Genomic DNA, 22,636 nt, shown 5'->3' on the forward strand with positions numbered 1-22,636 from the left:
ACCTAAGCCACACGATGAACCTCAAGCTCTGAAAAGTCTCCAATGCTCAGAAATCTGCTGTATTAAAAATAGCAGGACTGGAACAAAGGCGTGTTCCTGTCCTGCAGCCTCATGGAGCAGTGCCCCTGGACCACCTGGGCACCCAGACTGGACACACACCTCTGCAGGTGCACACACACTGGGTTTAACACTCTGTGCTGCCTATTTCAGGTTTGAAATTGCTGACAAGTTAGAACAGTCTGCCACATGCTTTCCATTTCTTGTTTGGAACAGCCTCTGCCACATTTACCAGGTCTGGCCTGTCACTCCTCCTCAGTGTCCTCCAGTCCCACATCCTCCCCTGCCCCCCTCCAACACCATCTTTAATTCTATTAATACCACCTAATAATTACTTTGTTCCAAGCCTGCTGAGTAATGACTGCCAACGCTTCTATTTCATTACTATTCCTGTAAAGAAACCAAGCTTTTAACACGCTGGATTTCTGCAGAGGAGTGACAAGGACTGTGCTTGCTGTCCTCCTTGCCCACATCTTCCACGGGGCAGGAGAACAACCAGGCACTTTATTCTCCATGCATCTACAACAGTCACAACTGTGTGATGTGGTTGAAAATGATGAACTAATTAAAATAATAAAAAAATAAAACCCAGTTAAGAGAAAAAAATAAATGTGGGAGGAAGATAAAAGGCAGTGACCAAAGAGTATCTATGACTTTTAGGTATCTTTTTAGTAAGCAACTACCCCATGTTCTCTGGTTGAAACCAACAGTTCCTCCAGAGGTGCTGGGCTTTGGCTTTTCCTTCACTCATCAAAATAAAGTCTGTTCAACTTAGAATTCAACCTACACGGATGAGAGCAATTCAAAGCAACAGCGTAAGCAGCGCAGAGCACGGAGGAAGAGTGAATTAATAACTTCCTTCATTAAAGCTTACCTTCAAAGAAGTCAGCAACAGAACTCGTCATCACCATCTTCTTGCAGACATTTATTTTTATATTCACAAGAGGATGAATGTAAGAGAAATTTATGGAGATGCTAAATCAAGGCTTTTGTTCTTAACTAGAAAGAAGTCGCTCTCAGCAGTTTAATTATTGTCTTAGTGCAGGACTGACGTTTCAAACGCTGTGCTCTTTCACTAACTCCTTTAAAATCAAATTACATAAGAGATTAAGGTAACATGAGGTAATAGAAGTAATGCCACCTCCTGAAAAAACATCTTTTACATAATTTCATTCAGTAATCCTTACACCCATCCTGATATGGTCACACCTGGTTCCCAGTGGCTGTGCTGAACAAGGAGCCCAAACCCAGGCAGCAGCAGAGCTGGGAATAATCAGTTCATCCCCTTTCCAAGGCTATTTCATCCCTGCTGAAACCAATCCCCTCTCAGAGACCTACAGCCTCCACCTTGCAAAGGACAAGCACATCAGGACACCTCCACATGGTACACTGAAAAAATGAGGCTGTTTTATTGATGATTAGACTGCACTGGCAACAAGCATCAAGCTAATACAGACAGACTTCAACCAAAGCATGAGCTTTGAATCAGAAGTCGATAAGTGACATGATGCCTTAATAAATTAAGGAAGTTAATTCCTCCCCGTTGTCAAGTCTTCACTTGAAGTTCTTTGCAAATTCCTCTCCTTTCTTAATAGAGCCCTTCAGCTCAGACATGGCTGCAGCAACCATCTTCTCTTCAAAGGGGGAGAGCTTGCCAAGGCCTAGGTTCTTCTCAATTCCTTTTTTCTGAGGGAAAGAGGATTTAAGGATTAACCATTCATTGAAGGACCTAAAGAGTAGCTTAACAGTTCTGACTAAGTATTATCCAGCTGAGACAGAGACCCAGCCTGGCACCTGTGTCATCTCTAGTCTGCCAACCTTGTGCTTCCTGGAAAGAAGCCTCTTACTATCTGTGGCAACTTCTAGAGCCCTCACAAACTTCTCATTCACATGTGTGAAACCAGAAGTCAACCCAGCAGCTCCTTCAAGAGGAGACTGACACCAACTGACCCTTCCTAACTCCACACCCTCCATCTGGCAAGAGGATCTCCTCTGGTGTGTGTCCTTTTCTTGCCATCTCAAACTGCCCCAGAGTGGCACTCCCAGGTTTTCAAGATGTCTACATTCCCTCTTAATATCCCTCTGCTTCCATCCCCCCACCACCAAACATGCCCTTTGCATCCCAGCAGCCATGACAGGGCTGCAGCATCACTGTTTTCCACTCCCCCAGGGTATGGGTGACAAAAGGAACACTGCTTTCAGAGTTCAGCAGAGGTCCTGAAAGCAAGCTGTTAATCCTAATCCATGCTGCAGCTCCCCATGTGCCTCAGTTTGTGAGGATTTGCTTGTAGCAGATCAAGCTGAGGAGACAGGATTGCTGACTCTGGTTAATCATATAAAAGCCCAGAGTAAACAGGCCTGACTTGAGACAAATGTGACCTCTTAAGCCAAGTCTGAACCTCTGGTTACTCAGTGACCTGCACTCTAAGAGCAGATAAAAGCAGCAGCATCCTTGTCAAGCTGAGCTGTGTGCCCAAGTACCACACCCAAACACTGCAGACTCTTAAAGGCACACTCAGCAATAGCAGGCATGAGCTAAACTGAAACCCCTGAGTAAAACCCACAGGAGGTTTTACTGCTGCTCACAAGGCTTGTGATGTGAAGTACATACCCCAAGCTGCAGAGGTGTAGAGAAGTAGGGCACCTCTGTCACATCCGACCGAACAAAGGCACATTCAACAACCCCCTGCTTTCCACTCATGGCCTCCAACAGGGAGAATGCAAATCGAGCACCAGCATAGGCCATGGACAAGGTGGCAGATCCTGCAAGAGTTACACCACTTTCAGAACAGAGCACATTGAAATCTGATACCTCCTTTAGCATCAAAGGTTTCCATACTAGTGTGCTGTCAGTAATAATGTGTCACTGACATCAAGTTCATGGCCAGTCAGATAAAGAAGAAGCTTTTGGCCAGCTACATGTATCTAACTGATAAGATTTATAAAAGAAACAGCTTAATTTGACAGAGAAAATTCTTTTGAAGCCATAGGTGGTGTGGGATCAGTTAATATTTAGTGTTACATACTGAGCTGTAGCACAGCCCAGGCAGCAGCTGACAGAGCAGAGCAGTGAGAATGACAACCAGCAGTTCCTAACCTGTAAATAAGAATAAACTGCAGAGGACTGCAGCCCTACAAACAGTCAACAAGAATTACCTGGGAGCTTTACTCAAGAACCCACCTGCTCCTGCTTTAGCTTGGACAACTTCAGTCCCAGCTTCTTGAATTCTTGCTGTAAGCTTCTCCAGCTGATCCTGAGGAAACTCCACTTTTGGTGTGCACTGGGTGGGAAAAAAAAAAGTTACTACAAATACCAGAACCCCTCCAGATTCAGCATAAACACACAATATTTTTGTACCAATGCTGTTGTTATCAATAATTCTCAACTGGGCAAAATGGGTTTCCCCAGCTTGTGTGACACTGAGCAACTGTAAAAGTCAGAGCTGGGGTTACTGCATGGCCTGGAACAGGAACCCAGGCATGCCCAGCTTCCTCAGGGACAAACCACAGCTTCACAGCCATACCAGGGCCTGCCATGGCTCCTCACACTGTGTAGTCCTGTGCACTACAAACACCCTCCAAGCTTGAGGAATTTCAGAAAGTCATCTTGCAAATATCTGGGTCACCGTGGCCTTATGGAAGTCGAGCCTTATGGAAGATCCAGTTTCCCAGCAGTATTTGGGAATTCACTGAACCTTCAGTTACAGCTCCACCAGCAGCTTAAGCACAGTTGTGTCTGTCCCAATGGAGTGCTTAACTAAAGCACTTCTCAGCATTCAGCCCTTGCTCTTATTCCCAAGAAAATCCTTCTCTAAAGGATACTTTATTCCCCACTTAGAGCACAGCTTTCCTCCCTTTGTTACAGACTGCTCCTTGGCCACATCCCAGAATTTCCCCATGAGACTGCACCTGCTTCAGAACTGCATTTCAGCCTGGCTGAAGGGCCATTCTAGCAGTCATGGCTGGAACAGGCTCCCTGCACAGCCTGAGCTGTGCTTTCAATATTTGAGCTTTGAGTGGGGTTTCCACTCCATCACAGCAAAATCAACCCAATTTTTCTCCTGTCATGAGATACCTGTCACAAACAGTGCTAGGACACCTAAACACCCACACTACCCCTCAGTTCTTATCCCAGACTCCTTTAGAGGAAAGCTGGAACTGTTTATACTGCCTAGATGGGTTCAGATTTAGGCTGTTGCCTTCCACCTCATCCAGCACCCCATCCCAGAAGGAAAGCAGCCATGAGAGCAGGAAAACTCTCTGTGCTCTATCCTATCACTTTTCCTGCCATCACAAAGGCACTTTGTATCAACCCTAACATGCTGCTGAGTGTGCTGCCACACACAGCTGTCACCCTGACTCACCTGAGAGATCAGAGGGATGATGGTCTTCCCAGCATGGCCACCAATAACTGGCACAGCTACTCGAGCTGGATCCAAGCCCTGAAGGAAACACAAAACTTTCCAGCTTCTGAAGCGCACAGGCAAGAAAAACAAGTGACTTCACTCCCTGCCCTGGATATCAGCACACACAGGGCAGGAGTTCCAGAGGCAGCTGCACTCTAGGGACAAAGCCACATCCACAGAGCAGAACTCTGGGTGGCTCTGATCACTTCATACAGTTACAGGATATTATTACTGCAGGGCTGGGTAAAGAGCAGCACAACATAAACACCAGCAGGGCTATTAAGAGCAGTAAGCTGTCACAGCTCCTGATACTTTGCAGAGTATCCTGTGACACACAGCACAGAGTTTGACTTGCAAACACACACCACAGCTCCAGCCTCTCCTCTGGTTGCATGGCAGGGTTGGGAATGCCAAGGGAATTAAGGCCAACACAGAGCTCACTTGCAGGGCTCAGCTATGAAAAGGAAAGGTCAAAGTCTCTTGAACCACATTTTGCAAGAAACCTTATCTTGAGGCTCCTCTAAATAAGGGAGACAGGGAATCATTGCCTTTGCCTCAAGCTGCACAGAAATCTGAGCTCCTTTGGCTCTCTGCAGTGATTTTGGAAGCACTTGATAGATCTGATGATCAAAGCAGGCAGTATCCCTCCCCCTGCACATTAACCATGACCTGCCTTGAGTTCAGCCACAAAAGTATTCGCTCTGACGATGTCCAGTGTTGTAACACCAAAGATTTTGTTGGGGTTGTACACACCGTGCTTCTTGAAGACCTCTGAAGTTATTGGGATGGTTGAATTTACCTACAAGCAAGAAGAAGCAAGCACTGATTAAAAGCAGTTTAATAAAGAAGCCAATGCATGAACTTAACAGGCCAATTAACAACCTGAACTATACTTCCAGTTTGGAATAAACTGTAGGCAATTACTTTAATGCCTAAATTGAAGAGCAATTTACAGTCAGGCTGGAATAAAAATCATTAATTTTAAATAACCATTAAGACAATAAATTTGTTCATTCCCATTACAAAGGCTCCTCCCTTAGTGAGCTAAGGCTTTTATCCCAGCTAATACACCAGCTTGCATTATAACCAGTCACACAGACTTGGAGATGTTAAGCACTTTTACATCCAAGTTTTCTCTGAATTAAATACAGCCAAGAAAAATGGGTTAGTAGAACCAGGCTTTTCTGCAAATACACTGCAGACTTCAAACATACTGGTCAAAATTAGTAGGAATTTGGATTACTCTAATATTTGGTATACTTTAGTATCTGGAATTTGGTGAGGTTTTTCCTCTACATTCCAAGGTCTCCAGAAAACACTTACTGGGTTAGAAATGATACAGATCATGGCTTCTGGACAGTGCTTTGCACAGGCAGTTGTCAAAGAGGCAACAATGCTGGCATTGGTGTTGAACAGGTCGTCACGGGTCATACCTAAAACACAGCCAGGGCAGGATTCCAGGTTACCCACAGTGACCATCACAGGCAGGAAATGCAATCAAAATCCAAAATCAAAATTCTGCTCTGCACAGACACACATCTGGTTTCACAGATCAAGAACAAATTCTGCAGCTGCAGTAATGAAATGGCTTCACAGGTGACTCCTCTCACTAATAAAGAGATCAGCCCCTCCCAGGAGGAACCAGCCCAACAGAACCCACTCCACTGAGGCTGCCTGAGTGCACTGTGAGCACACAACCCACACCAGAGGTGCTCAGAGCAGCACAACTGCTCCCAAGATGAACTCTCCTTCCTCTTTTAAGTCACTTCCACCACTACAGTTTAAATGACAACTGCTGTGTGCAAATAATGCTGGTTGTGTAAGTGCCTCCCCCCACTGCTATTGCAGCAACTAAACTACTTTAACCATGAAAAATGAAGATTTAGGAAGAGCTAGGCAATAAAGTCTAGATTTTTGTTATGTTCCTAATAGGATACTGGAAAATAGAAATGGAGGAGATCAGAAACATTCTAGGAAGGTTTAACAGAATTTATTCAGAGATGGCTCAAGAAGTTGCTGTGCAATTGACACAAAACAAAATTGATTATTTCTCTTCTGCTGAGAAATGAAACAAAGAATCAGCTTTTATTCCTTGAGCTTTGCTCTGGGACAAGAAACACTAAGGGAGATTTAGGATCACTTTCATGAGAAGCCTTTGCAGCTCAGGCCCCAGCAGGAACTCCAGGAATCAGTTTAGCCCATTTCAGGAGGGAGAGTATCAGAGAGGCTGAAGGAGCTGCCTGATACAAGGAGCTCAGGGGCAGGAGCATGGACAGACCCCTGACACCCCAACAGACACAGCTCTGAGCAGCAGAACTGCAGAGATCCACAACAAACAGAACCTACCTGGTTTTCTTGGGACTCCTGCTGGAATAACAACAACATCACAGCCCTTCAGACATTCTGGCAACTGCTCAGGTCCCATGTAGCCTGAAATGGAAGACATTCAGGCATTATGTTTCTGACAGTTGCTAAACAGTTGACACTTTGAAGTATAAAATCATGCCCAGAGGCATCCAAGTATTTTTTTAAAATTTAACCTTCAATTTAAACTTGATGCTGAAAAGCAAAGAAACACAACTAAGGATGGATCCCATTTGATGTTTTATTTTTATCCTTGTTTCAAAACTTGCAGAATGAGAATGGTGAGAATCTCACATTCACCTGTCTCCAAACTCTCAGTGTGGAGTGTACTTACTCTCCAAAAGCCTTGGCACTAGAGTCACTGCCCCCAAAGAACTGCAGACAGGCACATTCATGTAAAATGTCACCTTTTGGTGATCAGATAAAAGAAAGACGAGCAGATTAAGTTTTGATTTCATCAGAATCTAAGAGAAAAGAAGCACATGGAATCCACCCAGGGAGTGTTAAACCTATTTCTAGTCAAACTTTTAAATTCAACACTCTGAGATAATTTCACTGAATCTTTCCTGCCAGATGTCACAAATTTCCCTTCAACCACAACCCATATTTATCTCCATACACATCAACCTAATCAGCTAAACCTTAATTAATCATTCACTGCTTGAGGAAAAAGCTACTTAAATTGATCCTGGGCTTCAGGATCAGTGGGTGAGGACCTCCCCTCCCAAGCAATGGGCACTGAGGGTCGGAGCCACCCCTGTGGGAGGATCCCTTTGCAAGTGAGGCCTCTCCCAGGGTACCTTTGACGCTGGCTTTGGTCTCGATGTGGCTCAGGTCGGCGGCCACGCCCGGCGTGTGAGCGATGTCGTAGAGGCTCAGCTTGCTCACCAGGGGGCTGTTCTTGAGCAGCAGCGACAGCGGCTGCCCGATGCCCCCCGAGGCCCCCAGCACGGCCACCTTGGCATGGTTCTGTGCAAAACACACAGCAAACGCGTTGGAGAGCTGCTCTGGCACTCACCCACCTCCCCCAGCAGTGACCTTGGGGATTTCACCACTCTTTCTTTACTTTTAGTTCTGCTTCTCATTTTTTTATCAAGCACTGTGCAAACTTGATGGTTTAAGCCTGCAGGAAATGACTCTCAGAGAAGCCTGCCTGAGGTTTATTGGTAGTACAGGTTGGAGGAAATAGTTACCTGTGATCTGAGCTCAAAGGGGAAGCAAGGCTAGGTTAAAGGAACCCAAAAAGCTCAAAAGGGAAGCAAGGCTAGGTTAAAGGAACCCAAAAAGGGTTAAAGGAGATGGTTACCTGTGATCTGAGCTCAAAAGGGAAGCAAGACTAGGTTAAAGGAACCCAAAAAGGGTTAAAGGAGATGGTTACCTGTGGTCTGAGCTCAAAGGGGAAGCAAGGCTAGGTTAAAGGAACCAAAAAAAGGTTAAAGGAGATGGTTACCTGTGATCTGAGCTCAAAGGGGAAGCAAGGCTAGGTTAAAGGAACCCAAGGGATCTCCCCCCAAAAGAAATGCCTGCCTGACACTAACACCTGCCACTCTGTGGGACCAGGCCTGATTTAGGGCAAATCTGCTTTGTAGTTTTTCTAGTTTATGTTGCCAGTATAAAAAAAAATATGCTTTCCATTTGGCAAATCAATACATTTAATGGAGTACAAGAAATGCAGTAGTATCTTGGATTTATATCAGGTCTAAACATGTTCTTTACATACATGCACTGCACATATGTGAAGAACATGTTTAGACCTAATATAAATCCAAAATAGCACCTGCAGCTCGAGGACTGGGAATATTAAGTGACTACAATTCCCAGCTTTGATCACATGGCTGAGAACCAAGTAAAATCAACTCTGCTTGGTTGCCCTGTGGACCAATTTTATCCTCACTCAGGTGTAATTTCTCTCAAAAATTTGCCTGTTTGCAAAGTGTTGCTCCACAAAAGGAAAGCTTCTTCCAGGGGCCAGAACCTTAAAGTGCAACACTGCCAAAGTGATGGAAAACTCCTGTGAAGATGTAACAAGCAATTACTGCTGATAAAGCTATTCTTTATCACAATCTTTCCAGATAAAAGCCATAATATTTCCAAGTCCCTTCATGAACAGCTTAATTACTGTGCTATGCAGGAAATAATCTACCCCAGATTAACCTCAACCCAGTTTTCTTGCTATTGTAACAAAGATAATTTTGCATGAAACTCTTGAAGAGGAAGCAAAGTCTGGCATGAGTCACAGCTGAGCCCCATTTGTGACCGAGCTGATATTGTGGGGTCAAAATCTCACTGCTAATCAATACAGTTTCCACAAAAAGACTTAGACAAGGCTCTCCTATATAACACATATTTATAGGTGCAATAATCAGTGTTTTACATCCCCCCAGGCCTATTGACACTGGACAGAGGTCAGTTTCTATCCGTGCAGCCACAGCAGAGCGGTCTGGAGCCAGCACAGTGGATTTTGGCACATGAAGGATTACTGCTAAACCAACCACCAGCTTTAGCTCCTAACACCTCCTTAACACAGGGGCATTTTTGCACTGGAGGGATGAAGCAGCAAACCCATCACTTTCTGCACACCATCAGAGTGAGTTCATACAGCACTGTCACACTCACAGCCTGGCAGGGCCACGGCGCTGTCACCGGGCACAGCCAGCACCGAGACCCCGAGCCCTCTGCCCTGTGTGCCTGAGGCACCGGCACAGCTCCCAGCCCCTCTCCGAGGAGTTCTGGGCTACACCCGAGCCCTGCAGCCCCTCCCTGCGGAGCTCCAGGGCTCCACAATCCCCTCATTGAGGCCCTGGGCTCCTTCCCGGCCCCGCAGCCCCGCTCCGAGGAGGGTACCCCGAGCCCGAGGAGGGGTCTGGGCTCCACTCGATCCCCGCAGCCCCGCTCCGAGGAGGGGTCCGGGCTCTACCCCGAGACCGAAAAGGGCTCCGGGCTCCACCCGAGCCCCGCTCCGAGGTGGGGTCCGGGCTCCATTCGAGCTCCGCTCCGAGGAGGGTCCAGGCTCCACCGAGCCCCGCAGCCCTCACCGAGCAGACCCAGGGCTCCACCGAGCCCCGCAGCCCTCACCGAGCAGACCCAGGGCTCCACAGCCGAGGAGCACCGGCGCTTCCTCCCAACCCCGCACCCCCATCGAGGGCCTGCGTTCCACCCGAACCCCGCAGGAGGACTCCGTCCAATTCCGGCCCTGCTGGCTCAGAACGGAGAACAACCCGCCTGCATCCCCGCGCTGCACCCCTTCACCGGGCAGCGCCCGTGCTCCACAGCCGCCTCACCGGGCAGCACCGGGGCTCCTCCCCGGCTTCCCCCTCGGGCTCCAGAGCGGAGGAGGAAGCGCGGGGCCGCACTGCGGGGGGCGGTGTGTTGTGCGGGCCGTACCTGCGCGGAGGTGGCGATGCCGCGGCGCAGGGCAGTGGCGGTGCTGAGGCGGGACAGCATGGCGGGCACGACGGGCACAGCGAGCGGCGGCGGCTCCGGTGACTCCAACGACCTCCAAGACCCGCGCTGCGCCTGCGCGGCCCCGCCCGCCGCTCTCGCGAGAGTGCCGCCCGCGGCGGAAAGGGAGGGGGAGAAGTCTCGCGAGATCCCGCCTGAGGTAACCTTGGAGACCGGCGGGCGTCGCTGCGTGCGGCCGGGCGGGGCGGGGCAGCGCGGTGTCGCGATAGGCGGCGACAGCCGGGCCGATGGGGCATGGCGGGGGTGATGTTCTGCGAGCCCCGACACCTCTACAACATCATCAACCAGTACCGGTGGAGATCGCGGCTGGCCGAGCCCAACTACCTGTGCCTGCTGGGTGAGGCCGCGGCACAGGCCTGTACCTCCCTATCCCTGTCCCTGTCTTGTCCCTGTCCCTGCCTGTCCGTGTCCCTCCCTCTGCTTGCTGCTTCCCCTGCCTGTCCCTGCTGCTGCTGCTGCCCCTTCCTCTGCCTGTCCCAGTCCCTCCTCCCACCTGTGCATGCCCCTCCCTGTCCCTACCTGTCTCTGCCCTGTCTGCTCCTTCCCCGCCTGCTTCTTCTGTCCCTGTCTCTGCCTGTCCCTATCCCTGCCTGCCCCAGTTCCTGCCCCTGTCCCTGTCCCTGCCAGCAGCCAGGCACTGTGCTCAGCCCAGGCAGATATCCTGAGCCATCAGGGTTTGTAAGGAAAATCACACACATCACTTCTCACCATGTTTGGGGCCTGGCACTTCCCTCCCATCCCGTTTCAGGTGCTGTGAAAGCAGCTGGTGCTGTTTGGCTTTCCTCGTGCTCAGCTCTCCCTGCTCTCATCAGTCCCATGCACACACACTCTCCCCTGCTGCTCCCAGAGGTTTTAGAACTGCACTGGGTTTCTCAGCCATTACACAAAGATTCTTGATAACCACATCCATTCTGCACAGTGCCAATACCCCCAGAGGGGTGCCTGACATTGCAATGTCACTAAATATTTTGGTGAGGGAGTTATCCAGTTTGGGAGTGGGGCTGGGGTCTTTGCAGTGCCCCTCTCTCCAGCTCTGGAGCAGCACAGGCAGAGCTGTGACCGTGTTCACAGGGGCTCTTGGATGAGGGAGGAGATGAGGATCTGACTCCATGCTTCAGAAGGCTTGATTTATTATTTTATTATATATATTACATTGAAACTATACTAAAAGAATAGAAGAAAGGATTTCATCAGAAGGCTAGCTAAGAATAGAATAGCAAACAATGATAACAAAGGTTTGTGGCTCGGGCTCTCTGTCTGAGCCAGCTGACTGTGATTGGCCATTAATTAGAAACAACCACATGAGACCAATCACAGATGCACCTGTTGCATTCCACAGCAGCAGATAATCAATGTTTACATTTTGTTCCTGAGGCCTCTCAGCTTCTCAGGAGGAAAAATCCTAAAGAAACGATTTTCCATAAAAGATGTCTGTGACACAGAGCTGCTGGGCAGGTCAGGGCAGGCACAGGACTGAGCTGGCAATGCTGCAGGAGCACACTTGGGGCAGCACTAGCACTGCTGGTGTTACACACAGACTCACATCAACCTGGGGTTTGTTATAGCCACACTAGAAACCCTCAGATTCTAAAAAACACAAATCACAGAATCATCAAGGTTGGAAAACACCTTCAAGTTCACCCAACAGGTGACCCTGCAACACTACAGCCACCCCTAAACCATATCCCCGAGTGCCACATTTCCAAACCTCTTTCTCTGGAGTGCTGCCTGAATTCCCACTGACAAAATACAAGCAGGATTCCACCTTTAAAATCCAATTGCTCTATCTTGGTTGGTTTTATTTTTTTTTCAGATGCCCGTTCTCAGTATGAATTCGATGACAGCCACATTGTTACAGCCCAAAGGATTGTACTGGTGAGGGGATTGCTTTTTGGATTTAGCAATTAGCAGGAAGCCAGAACTGCTTTGAAACCCAGGGGAAATGTCCCAGCCCTGCCCGGCCGTGCCCCGCGGCTGCCACTGGGGGGATGCATTCTGTCACAAAGCAGAGGTGGCTCCAGCAGCCCCAAGGATTGGCACACGGCAGCTGAAAATCAGGGAGAACATTGCTCAAGAGCTCACAGAGCTCAGCCTTGCCCCACAAGACCAGCGCTGGCATCTGCACCGCTGCTGCTGGTGGAGCAATCAGCGGGGTTTCATCATCCCTGGCTCCTCCATTGTCCACCCACACGTGCAAACACAACAAACCCAAGCCAGGGTTGCAGCTTGCAGGGTGTCAGGAGTGTTGATGGCAGCAGAGGAGAGTGATGGAACTGCTCTGTGATTCTGGCAGAGTCCTGCAGGGCAGTATGTGATCCCCAATCCCGAGGAGCTGGGCTATGTCAGATTCTGTGTGGTGTATGACCATGACACTGGATTTTTGACTGACACTGACCATCTGGAGGAGGAGGAGGAGAAGGAGGAGGAGGAGGAGGAGGAAGAAACAGGTACGTGTGACCCATGTCAGTCCAGTCCTTGAGATCCTTCCCATTCCTCATTTAATGTTATGAGGAATAATAATGTTATGAGGTGGATTCCTTGGGAGGAGGAGGAGGAGGAGCCATCTCACATAATCTGCTTCACTGAGGGGGGTGTTTAAAACATTTGTGAAGAATTTAATTAAGACATTTCCTTTATTTCCCTGTTTGCCTAAAGCAGTTATGAGCTTGTTGGAAGAGATGTAAATGTCCCCAGTTTTACATGAAAAACTGTGCCTCTGTTTTTTCAGTGTGTTGTGTATGTTCTCAGGGTTCCAAAATCCAGGTTTTATTTCAGAGCATCCTGGCAGCCCTGGTTTCCCATCTGTGGATGATCCTCTGAAGCTCCTTGTTGCATGTGAGGAATGGGTTCTTTATTTTGTCACATTTCCCTGAGATTTGGCTTGTCCAACAATTGCCTTTCAGGGAGCAGCACTTCTTCAGAGACTGAAATCAGCAGCTCAGATTCCGTGTGTTCCCACAGTGAGTACTCTGAGGGTCACAAAAGGCTTTCACTTCATGATATTTTAAAATATTTACCTTTAATGGGGATGGTAATTTCATGGGGTTCACCAAGAAATGTGAAGTGCTGGAAACTTTTCCATGGCATTGTTCAGTTTTCCATGAACCATGGAAGTGTTTGGCTTTCACACATCCTTCTGTGAGCAGAACCACTTCTGTTTGTTTGAGCTTTACAAAAGCTACAGAGTTTTAGCAAAGATTTGCATCACTTTTTAAAGAAAAAAACAGTGGAGGTGTAAGGGAAATGAATAAAGCAAGCAGGTTCCTGAATGCTCAGTGGTAAGGCAGTAGAGGGGAGGTGTGAAGAATCAGAATTTCTATTGTGCTGATCCATTTCTAAAGCAGACACAGCTAGAGGGAAGCAGGGTGGATTCCTTGGGAGGAGGAGGAGCAGCCATCTCCCATAATCTACCTCACTGAGAGGGGTGTTTAAAATATTTGTGAAGAATTTAATTAAGACACTTTGTTTTTTTCCCCTGTTTGCCTAAAGCAGACTAAAGAAAAGGGCCTCTGTAAAACTAAGATTATTAAATTTAAATTAATAAAACGTTCCTTTTATGGGAACTTATTACAAGCATTTCCTAAAGAAAAACGGGGAGAAGAAAAGAAATTTGGTCCTAGAAAAGAAACCAGGAGAGGAATAAATTATCAGGATGAGAGGGGGAAAGCAGCACCCCCTATAACTGACCTGCAGCAACAATAAAGAATAAATCGAGCTTTTAACAAAGTTTTCTCCAGATGGAATGAAAAGGGATTTGCTGTGGACCCAGGGAGGCAGATGGAGACCCTGAACCTGCCCAGGCCAGCAGCTCTTTGGTCCCTTTAGGTCCTGAGGAAAGAGGTGCCATCTTCCACGCCAGGAACTTGGAGCATTTCACCCGGCACCCCGTGCTGCTCCTGAAGGGAGGCTACAGGCGCTTTTCAGCTTGTTACCATTTCCTCAAGAGCCACAAGACTCTGTGGATGCCCCAGGTGAGATGAGAATAATTTCCAAGTAGATTACATCAATATTCAGCTGGTGATGGCTGGTGAATTCAGGTTAGATGGTGCTGCAAACCTGGTATCACAGTTATTTCAGACAAAGAAACTGAATGTAATTTGAGTTACTGTGCTTGCTCTGAGCCTCACCACTGATTCTTTTACAGCCACACTTCTTCCTCTTCTATTGCCTGAAAGGAAGTTCATGGAAACAAGCTGGGAATGTTCCCCTGATAAGCCCAAAACTGGCCCATGGAGAGCACAGATAACTGAACAAACAGTAGCAAGGGATGGCAGGGAGCAGGCTGCTCTCTCACACGTGGTTATCTGGCATAGTACTCAGCAAATGTTTTCAAACAGAAGTACAATTCCTACCAAGCCCTGGGATCCATGTCTTTTTATCAGGAAGGGTCATAAATGCCTTGTTTCAATAGGCCCAGGAAGAAAACAGCCATCCACTCAAACACTGAGTCCTGATTGCTTGGTTTCACCTATAAACATCAATCTATTTAGCTTATGAGAAACAATTACCCTTTATTGCACATTTAGGAGAGGCAGGGCAGGTTAAGAAGGTGCTGAACAATGGAGCATTTATTCCAAGGTCTATTTTGTTCCCTCCTGGTTCCCAGGAAACAGCCCATGACACAGTGCTAACCTGGGGATGCCACAGCACAGGAGAGAAAATAATTCAAAATAATTCACTTTGTGCTGCCCTGTGAAGGGCAATTCACTGCTGAGCTTCCTGCTCACACTCAGCTGGACACAGGCACCTCCTTAAACTGAGAATTGAAGCTTTAAATTGTCAGGCTCCTCCTGTGAGCAGCATCCAAGGCTCATCCCCTCAGGGATGTGAGGCACTGCTGGCTGTCTGGGTGTTTTCCTCCTTTCCAGGAGGATGCAGCTGTGGGTTTGTGCTGTGCCACTCCAGGGCACCTGCAGCTCTGCAGGTGGCAAATTATTTCATTTAGCCTTGTAAACAGTAACCAGGGAGAGCATCAAAGGAATCTGTCCTGCTGCAGCCCCTCCAGACAATGGGAAGAATGTATTCCACCTCCTGTTTGGTTGGGATTTGCTTCAAGTAATGCCACAACAACAGTGAGGCTGTTAATTATTCTCAGTAAAACTAGCAAAGACTTCAAAATAGAGCAAATCCAGGTGATTGAATGAATCATTACACTAAAATATGTCATGGGCTGCTGACTAAGTGCCTGTTCAACTCTTCCCATGACTTCTGTTTAAGAACTTATCCAGCAAAGACACTCTCTAACCTGAGCCTGTGGTTTCTTTCTGGCAGGAGCTAGACACCTTCCAGCCATACCCTGTAGAAATACTGCCTGCAAAGCTATATATGGGCAATCTCAAGCAGGCCAGTGACAAACAAATCCAGAAAGATCTGAAGATCAAAGCACTGGTCAACGTCTCAGAACAGCCTGTGACTCTGTAAGTTAAACAGTTCAAGGCTCACCCTCACCAGTGTCTGTGATGTGAAAAATAGAGGTGACACAGAGTTTATTGGCAGAGGAGTCAGTGCCTGTGGCCTCCCAAGGAAACCTCTGCAGATTCCAGTGTCATTTCATGCTCAGTTTTCTAATTTCTGCTCTAGAGTTAGCACAACAGCAACACAGTCCTGCAGCCCTTGACCATGCCACGGGTGAATTGGGTAAGAGGAGGACTGGGAAGCCCTTGGTATTTCAAATCTATCACACATCACCACTCTTCAGGAAAAACCTGTATCTCTAAACATTTTTCAGAGCAAAATCTTACCAACATACCTGTGTAAAAGCTAAATCAGCAATATGTCACATTTTTGGTCTTCCTTACCTGCTCTGTCCATGAGCAGACAGACTTGCTATAAATGCAGTTTCACAGAGTGAAAAACCCAGTGGCATTTCTCAAGGTCTGACCCAAACAAGGTCATAAATCCAGTTATCCACCCCAGGACATGTGCACCAGACATTTCTCATGCCTTTGGCTCCAGGGGAATGTCTCTGCACTGTGGGTAATATTCCCATGCCCTCTGCATGATGTGCTTCCACCTTTGGGAAATTCCTCACCAATTTTTGCCCCTCTGAGTCTGTGGAAGGAGGAGGTGCTGCCATAGAAAACCAAATGAAGGGAACTGGGGAGCCCCACAAAACAGCCACCCCACACTCTGTGAAAGCACATCTGCTTTCAGTTCATCTGCTTTCACTTATCTCTCTGTAGGTTATCTATCTGTAAATTAAGGCATCAATTCTGATACCATTGAAATGGAAAATCAGTGATTAAAATGGTTCTGTGTTACAAACATCTCTGTGCCTCACCACAATAAATCCCTTATCATGTTAATGATGGTGATGATTAAAAACTCACAAATGTGACAGCAAACAAAATGATCACCTTGCCTCCAACAAGCACATCTTGTCAAGGCTGCTCCTCTGCTCTATGTGGTCTGTGCTCTTTTTCCAGGTTTGCAGAAGAAGGTAAATCCCTCCATGTACCTGTTCCTGATTCACTGGAAGCAGATCTTTTTTCTTCCTTCCCCACCATTTCTCATTTCATAGGTGAGTGGATCCTGATGGAATTCCTGAGCCCTTGCTCAGTGTGGGATATTAGATGGGAGTGACAGGAAGGCCAGGCAGGAGGGTGAGCACACCCACACCTGGTGGATGCCAGAGCTGCCTCCCTAACCAGCCTGATGGGCAGAGAGGAGATTTTATAGAGCATCTGACCCTGATGTCCCTGCTCACCCTGAGGGATACCTCACTGATAACAGGCAGCTTTCCACCCAGATCTTTGCAGCAGGGAATCTACCAGGGCTGCACAGGATTCCCTCTTACTCCTGTGACTCTCAGCAGCCCAAATCTGCAGCCACCAGAGCTTTGTTTGGAGCAGAGTGTGACACATTAGAGAGCTCAGCACGAGGCATTGATAATCTTTGTGATTTCACTGCAGACCCACTGTAGGGCCCAGGAGGACTTTCAGGTTGGACAGCATGAACCTGCCTTCAGCTGATTACATCAGATAGGACAAGAAAAAACACTCTGCAGCTCAGGCTCCTGCAGCTCCATCCTGATGCTGTCCAACCATGTTGTTATCTTTTATTGTGCTTATCAAATAACACCTGCCACAGACCAAGGCCCTGCTGAGCTGTGCTGGACAGAGCCAGAAGCAAAAGACCACCCTGTCCCCACAGAGCTTAACCCAAGTACAAAACATCAGACATGTTAACACAAAGAAACAACATTTGAGGATATAATTTTGTAGTCCTGAACTGAATTTCATTATTTGGTGCACCTGAATGTTGACATTCACTGACTTGCCTCTCATTGTGCCTCATGCTTTTCCCCAGTAGTGTTTCAGAAGTTTCCTTCTGACATTACACATGGTTTGTGGCTGTTTCCAAAGCAGACTACAAGAGCCTATTAGCTGCACTTGTGGAAGTGTTGCACTGTTTACCTGATAGTGGAATTGTTTGTTTGGCAGAAGAGAGCAGATTACTCAAACCAGAACACGAGACTAAAGCTCTCCACATGCTCCAAGAGGAGTGTGCATGTCCTCATGCCAGGTGTATGTTGGAGTGAGGCCAGTTCTACCCAGACAGAAGTAGTATCTCACAATAGAAATTAGTTTAAAAATGCTGGCTTAGTGCTTGGGGGAAAAAAAATAACAAAACATCTTGACAGCACTAAAAGAAAAGGCTTTGCTCTGTGAATTCTGGAGTTCAGCTGCTAATATTTTAAAAACATCATTCTGTCTAGAGAGGGAGGGAAAGAATTAAAAAGTTATTAATTAAATATGCAACCTTCCAGGCAAAATAAAATGTCAGTACCTTCAGACCTGTCTGGGGAGAGTCTGTGATGCTGACCACAGCTGGTAGGTCATGAAAGATGACATCTCCTCAGATCCCTGATGTGAGGGTGACACTGATGTGTAATGAGGCATTGACTGGTCATTGTCATTGGTGCTGCTCTTCAAGGCCACGTTTTAACTGTGGATTTTTAGGAAAGGGAAATTCTTACAGAAATGGGAGCTGGCAGTGCCCATCTGCTGCTGTCAGGGCTCCTGAGGGCTCCTGTCTCTCAGGCTGCAGCCCCCCTGTCAGCTGTCACCAAATTAGTGCCACGGGGGGCTCCATTTCGCAGCTCAGTAATTTGTGACTGGCATTTCTTGGCTCAGATGCTCAGCTGGATGAGGGAGCAGTGCTGGTGTTCTCCAGCCTGGGGATCAGCCGGAGCAGCACGGCCACCATGGCCTATCTGATGCACTCGTGCCGCTTCTCCCTGCAGGTATGTCCCTGTCACAGTGCCACAGCACTGCCTCTGCACTGCCCTCCTCCCTGCAGGTATGTCCCTGTCACAGTGCCACACCACTGCCTCTGCACACATCTCAGTGTCTCACTAGAGAAATGAGTTTTAAAATGCTTGGGAAAAAAAAGAACAAGCAAAACATGGTCTATCTGATGCGCTCCTGCTGCTTCTCCCTGCAGGGATGTGTCTGTCACAGTGCCACAGCATTGCCTCTGCACTGCCCTTCTCCTCCTGAAACCCCATCAGTGCAGTAATAATATTCTCTGTGATTTCATGCACAATATCCACCTGATGATGGGACTGATTGTATGATTTCAGATTGCATCTTTAGACCATTAAGGAAGTGGATTAGGTGTGATTTTGGATCTGTGAGTCCTCACTCTAGAACTTGTGATATTTTTTATTTTCCCTACTTAACTAAAGGGCTAGTAAAGCAAAGCTATGGATACAGAACATGGTATTTATCTCCTGGATTTGAGGGAAAGAGTGGAAGCTACTGCAGTTAATCCTCTCTCTTAATTCCATGGTGTTAGAGAAGTTCAGAACCCAGTGTTTGCAGGGCTCTCATTCACCATTGACTTCAGCACTGACTCCTTTCAAAATCCTTTTTTATTCCTCCAGAAGCAATCCCCTCCCACAGACACTCCCTGTCACAGTGCCACACCACTGCAATTCCCTGCTCCTCCTGAAACCCCATCAGTGCAGTAATAATATTCTCTGTGATTTCATGCACAATATCCACCTGATGATGGGACTGATTGTATGATTTCAGATTGCATCTTTAGACCATTAAGGAAGTGGATTAGGTGTGATTTTGGATCTGTGAGTCCTCACTCTAGAACTTGTGATATTTTTGTTTTCCCTACTTAACTAAAGCAAAGCTGTGGATGCAGAACATGGTATTTATCTCCTGGATTTGAGGGAAAGAGTGGAAGCTACTGCAGTTAATCCTCTCTCTTAATTCCATGGTGTTAGAGAAGTTCAGAACCCAGTGTTTCCAGGGCTCTCATTCACCATCCAGCCCTTCCAAAATCCCTTTTTTATTCCTCCAGAAGCAATCCCCTCCCACAGACATCCCTGTATAGAAATCTGCAGTGGGATAACACCTGCCCAGAGGGATGTGCAGGTCAGATGGCCAGAACAGGCCAGGCTGGGGATGGCCTGGTGGCCTCTCCCCTGGTGCCATCCCTTTGCAGCATCTCCTGGTGCCTCCTGACAGGGAGCAGGGTTGACCAGCTGACCAGCCTCTCCTTAAAAACCTCACCCTTGTTTGGAAAGTTCAGGAGCTTGAAGGGATTGATCCAAACTTCACTGAGGCTGGGTCTGTATCTGATAAGGGGATTGATTTTGTGCAAACATGTCCAATGTGAGAGGAAAGCTCTTTCCATGGCAGTGTGCCAGTGGGTAATTAGAGGCTGAGGGTGCCAGCAGGGCTCAGACAGGGTTCAGCCCCTGCACTATCAGGGATGTGATTGCTCCTGCAGCCTGATAACAGCCACTCACTCACTGAATCACAGAATGTGCTTCCAATGGCAGTGCAAAAGTCACAGCCTGAGCCTTGCCATTCCCCTCAGTTGGCATCAACAGGTTGGCCTCAGCATTTTACTAAATGCCAAAAAAAAAAAAAAAAGAAAGAAAAAAAAAAATATTGACAGGGCAATGCTTGCCTACTGTTGGCTGGGCAAATCTTTCCTGAGGGATTACCCTGGCAGCCAAATTTGTTTCTTGCAGACAAAAGCAGTGCAACAGATTTCTGTGTGATCCTCCAGCCAGTCCAGGCAAAGATCTTTGAAAGCTTCCAAAAAGGCAAAAGCAAGGCAGAGTTGGGATGTGCAGCCCCTGATTGTATTAGTGAGTAAATCCATTGAGTCCAGGGGAACCAGAGACACCCACACTGTGAACCCAGAGGAGTAAATATTGAAATATCAACCTCAGAGCCTGCAGAATCAGCAAGATTAGAAAAACAAACCAATGGAGCACTATCTGCTGACCTTTGCTCTCATTTCCCTTAAGCAACCCTCCAAGTGCAGGGGTCAAACTCTTTTACAAGCAGGAAGATGAGCACTGACAGGAAAACCCAGGGATGGAGCTGCAGTAATGCTGGGGGATCTGCCCTGTGTGTGTCAGAGTTTCTGGGTGATTACTTGGAGCTAACAAATAATTAAGATGACTGTAATTAATACAGTGGGATAACTGAGAGGTCATAAATGCTCTGCCACATCAGGTCACATCAATTCAAAAATGTGATAACCTTCATTGCTTTATAACCTTTATGGCTGATACTTCACTCCTTTGCTCATCATCTGTGGAAGGAGCAGCATTTTATGGTGAAAAATCCAGGACTGCATCACTCCAGCAGAGTAGAATAACACTCAGTAGTGAAAACAGCCTGAGCTGTCCTCACATCCAGGAGAGCAGAGCATGGAAAGGGACGCGTTTCTGCCAGGGTCACATGTGGATCCAGCCTGTCCCCACTGTGGCACCAAAGGTTTCCCTCAGGGCCACATCTGGATCCAGCCTGTCCCCACTTTGGCACCAAAGGTTTCCCTCAGGGTCACATCTGGATCCAGCCTGTCCCCACTTTGGCACCAAAGGTTTCTCCCAGGGTCACATCTGGATCCAGCCTGTCCCCACTTTGGGACCAAACTCCTCTCTGCAGATTCTTGCTGTCCAGCACAGGCAGCAAATACAAAGCTGTGTTGACTGAAGTGTAGCTGCTTTGTGAAAATGCCCAAGAGCCACTTTCTGTTCAACTCCTAACACTTCTTTACTTTCCTTCTGTTTGCAGAGAGCTTGGAAATACCTTCTGAAATGCAAAATGAACATGAGACCAAACCGGGGCTTTGTGGAGCAGCTCTCAGCCTGGGAGACCCAAATCTATGGGTACCCAGTCACAGATGTGTCTGAACCAAATTACTGACAGAGAACACCCGTGGGCAAAGCCACTTCCCTCCCCCTTTCTGGGGAGAAAGTTACTTGAAAGCTGTGTGAAAAAAGACCCAAATGTGATGGAAAAGCTTTCCTCTAGCTCCATGTTCATTTTGGGTCAAGATCTGGAGCTTCCTGGGGAACTCAGCTGTGCTGGAGGAGGTGGAAGTTTGGGGAATGCAAGTCCTGCAGGATGTGGCCCATTAGACACAGCTAGAATTTTTTGTGAGCACAGGGGATTATAACCACAGCTGTGGGGCAGTCAGTGGGGTTATCACTGTAAGGGTTTGTTAGCCATGGTCTGGAATAGGAAATTTAGAGTCTGACAGTGCCCACTTCCAACCTGGAGAGGTGACAACCAAATTTCAGAATTTCTCCATGCCCTGTGAGTGCCTTCTCAGCCACTTCAGCCTCGCTGATCGGGTTGTTGACCATCCACCCTTCCTATTTGCTGCCTTCTAATCCTACAACCAAACCCCTGGGCAGAGGTGGTTGTTTTAAACCCTCAGTGCTGTCACATGAAACCTCAACCAGTACCTAAATCAGTCCGCCCTTTCTCTCAGAGCACTCTGAATTCTGTTCTTTGAATCACAAAATAAAACACGACAGAAAACCCTCCCTGCCTTTGCAGCACTCTGTGTTTGGGATTTAGGGGTGGGTTTGGGTTTCTCATTCTGACACGGATGCCCAGGGCAGGGAGTGCACCCCGAGAGCTGGGAGTGAGCCCGGCGCACCCAGGGCTGCGATTCCAGGGAATTTCTGGTTTTCCAGGCTCTGATTTAGAGGGAATTTCTGGTTCTCCAGGCTCCGTTTTAGAGGGAATTTCTCGTTTTCTAGGCTCTGCTTTAGAGGGAATTTCTGGTTTTCCAGGCTCTGATTTAGAGGGAATTTCTGGTTTTCCAGGCTCCAACTTTAGAGGGAATTTCTGGTTTTCCAGGGGAATTTCTGGTTTTCCAGGCTCCGATTTAGAGGGAATTTCTGCTTTTCCAGGGGAATTTCTGGTTTTCCAGGCTCCACATTAGAGGGAATTTCTGATTCTCCAGGCTCAGCTTTAGAGGGAATTTCTGGTTTTCCAGGCTCAGCTTTAGAGGGAATTTCTCGTTTTCCAGGCTCCAACTTAAAGAGGGAATTTCTGGTTTTCCAGGCTCGAATT

General features: G+C 47.5%; 2 protein-coding genes across 3 annotated transcripts; one reads left to right on the forward strand and one right to left on the reverse strand.

Annotated features, from left to right (window-relative positions):
- Positions 1-1,442: 1,442 nt before the first annotated feature.
- MDH2 (malate dehydrogenase 2) lies at positions 1,443-10,403 on the reverse strand. The gene is made up of 9 exons (XM_064729166.1): positions 10,212-10,403; positions 7,628-7,796; positions 6,810-6,893; positions 5,787-5,896; positions 5,137-5,262; positions 4,422-4,499; positions 3,239-3,338; positions 2,669-2,820; positions 1,443-1,743 (listed from the first exon to the last, which is right to left on the reverse strand). Exons 1-9 carry the CDS (start codon positions 10,269-10,271, stop codon positions 1,612-1,614), a joined length of 1,011 nt encoding a protein of 336 aa, XP_064585236.1. The 5' UTR covers positions 10,272-10,403; the 3' UTR covers positions 1,443-1,611.
- A 45-nt stretch (positions 10,404-10,448) lies between these two features.
- On the forward strand, positions 10,449-22,099 carry STYXL1 (serine/threonine/tyrosine interacting like 1). Of its 2 annotated transcripts, none has more exons than XM_064729164.1 (9): positions 10,449-10,626; positions 12,103-12,164; positions 12,583-12,736; positions 13,193-13,249; positions 14,115-14,260; positions 15,561-15,706; positions 16,715-16,809; positions 18,425-18,534; positions 21,344-22,099. In XM_064729164.1, exons 1-9 carry the CDS (start codon positions 10,524-10,526, stop codon positions 21,473-21,475), a joined length of 1,005 nt encoding a protein of 334 aa, XP_064585234.1. In that variant the 5' UTR covers positions 10,449-10,523; the 3' UTR covers positions 21,476-22,099. The 2 variants fall into 2 exon arrangements, with proteins under 2 accessions (XP_064585234.1, XP_064585235.1); XM_064729165.1 differs by lacking the exon at positions 18,425-18,534 and adding an exon at positions 18,535-18,590 and having other exon boundaries at positions 21,344-21,619.
- Positions 22,100-22,636: the final 537 nt, after the last annotated feature.

Source organism: Zonotrichia leucophrys, chromosome 19 (genome assembly GCF_028769735.1).
Source record: "Zonotrichia leucophrys gambelii isolate GWCS_2022_RI chromosome 19, RI_Zleu_2.0, whole genome shotgun sequence".
Taxonomy (NCBI): Eukaryota; Metazoa; Chordata; class Aves; order Passeriformes; family Passerellidae; genus Zonotrichia; species Zonotrichia leucophrys.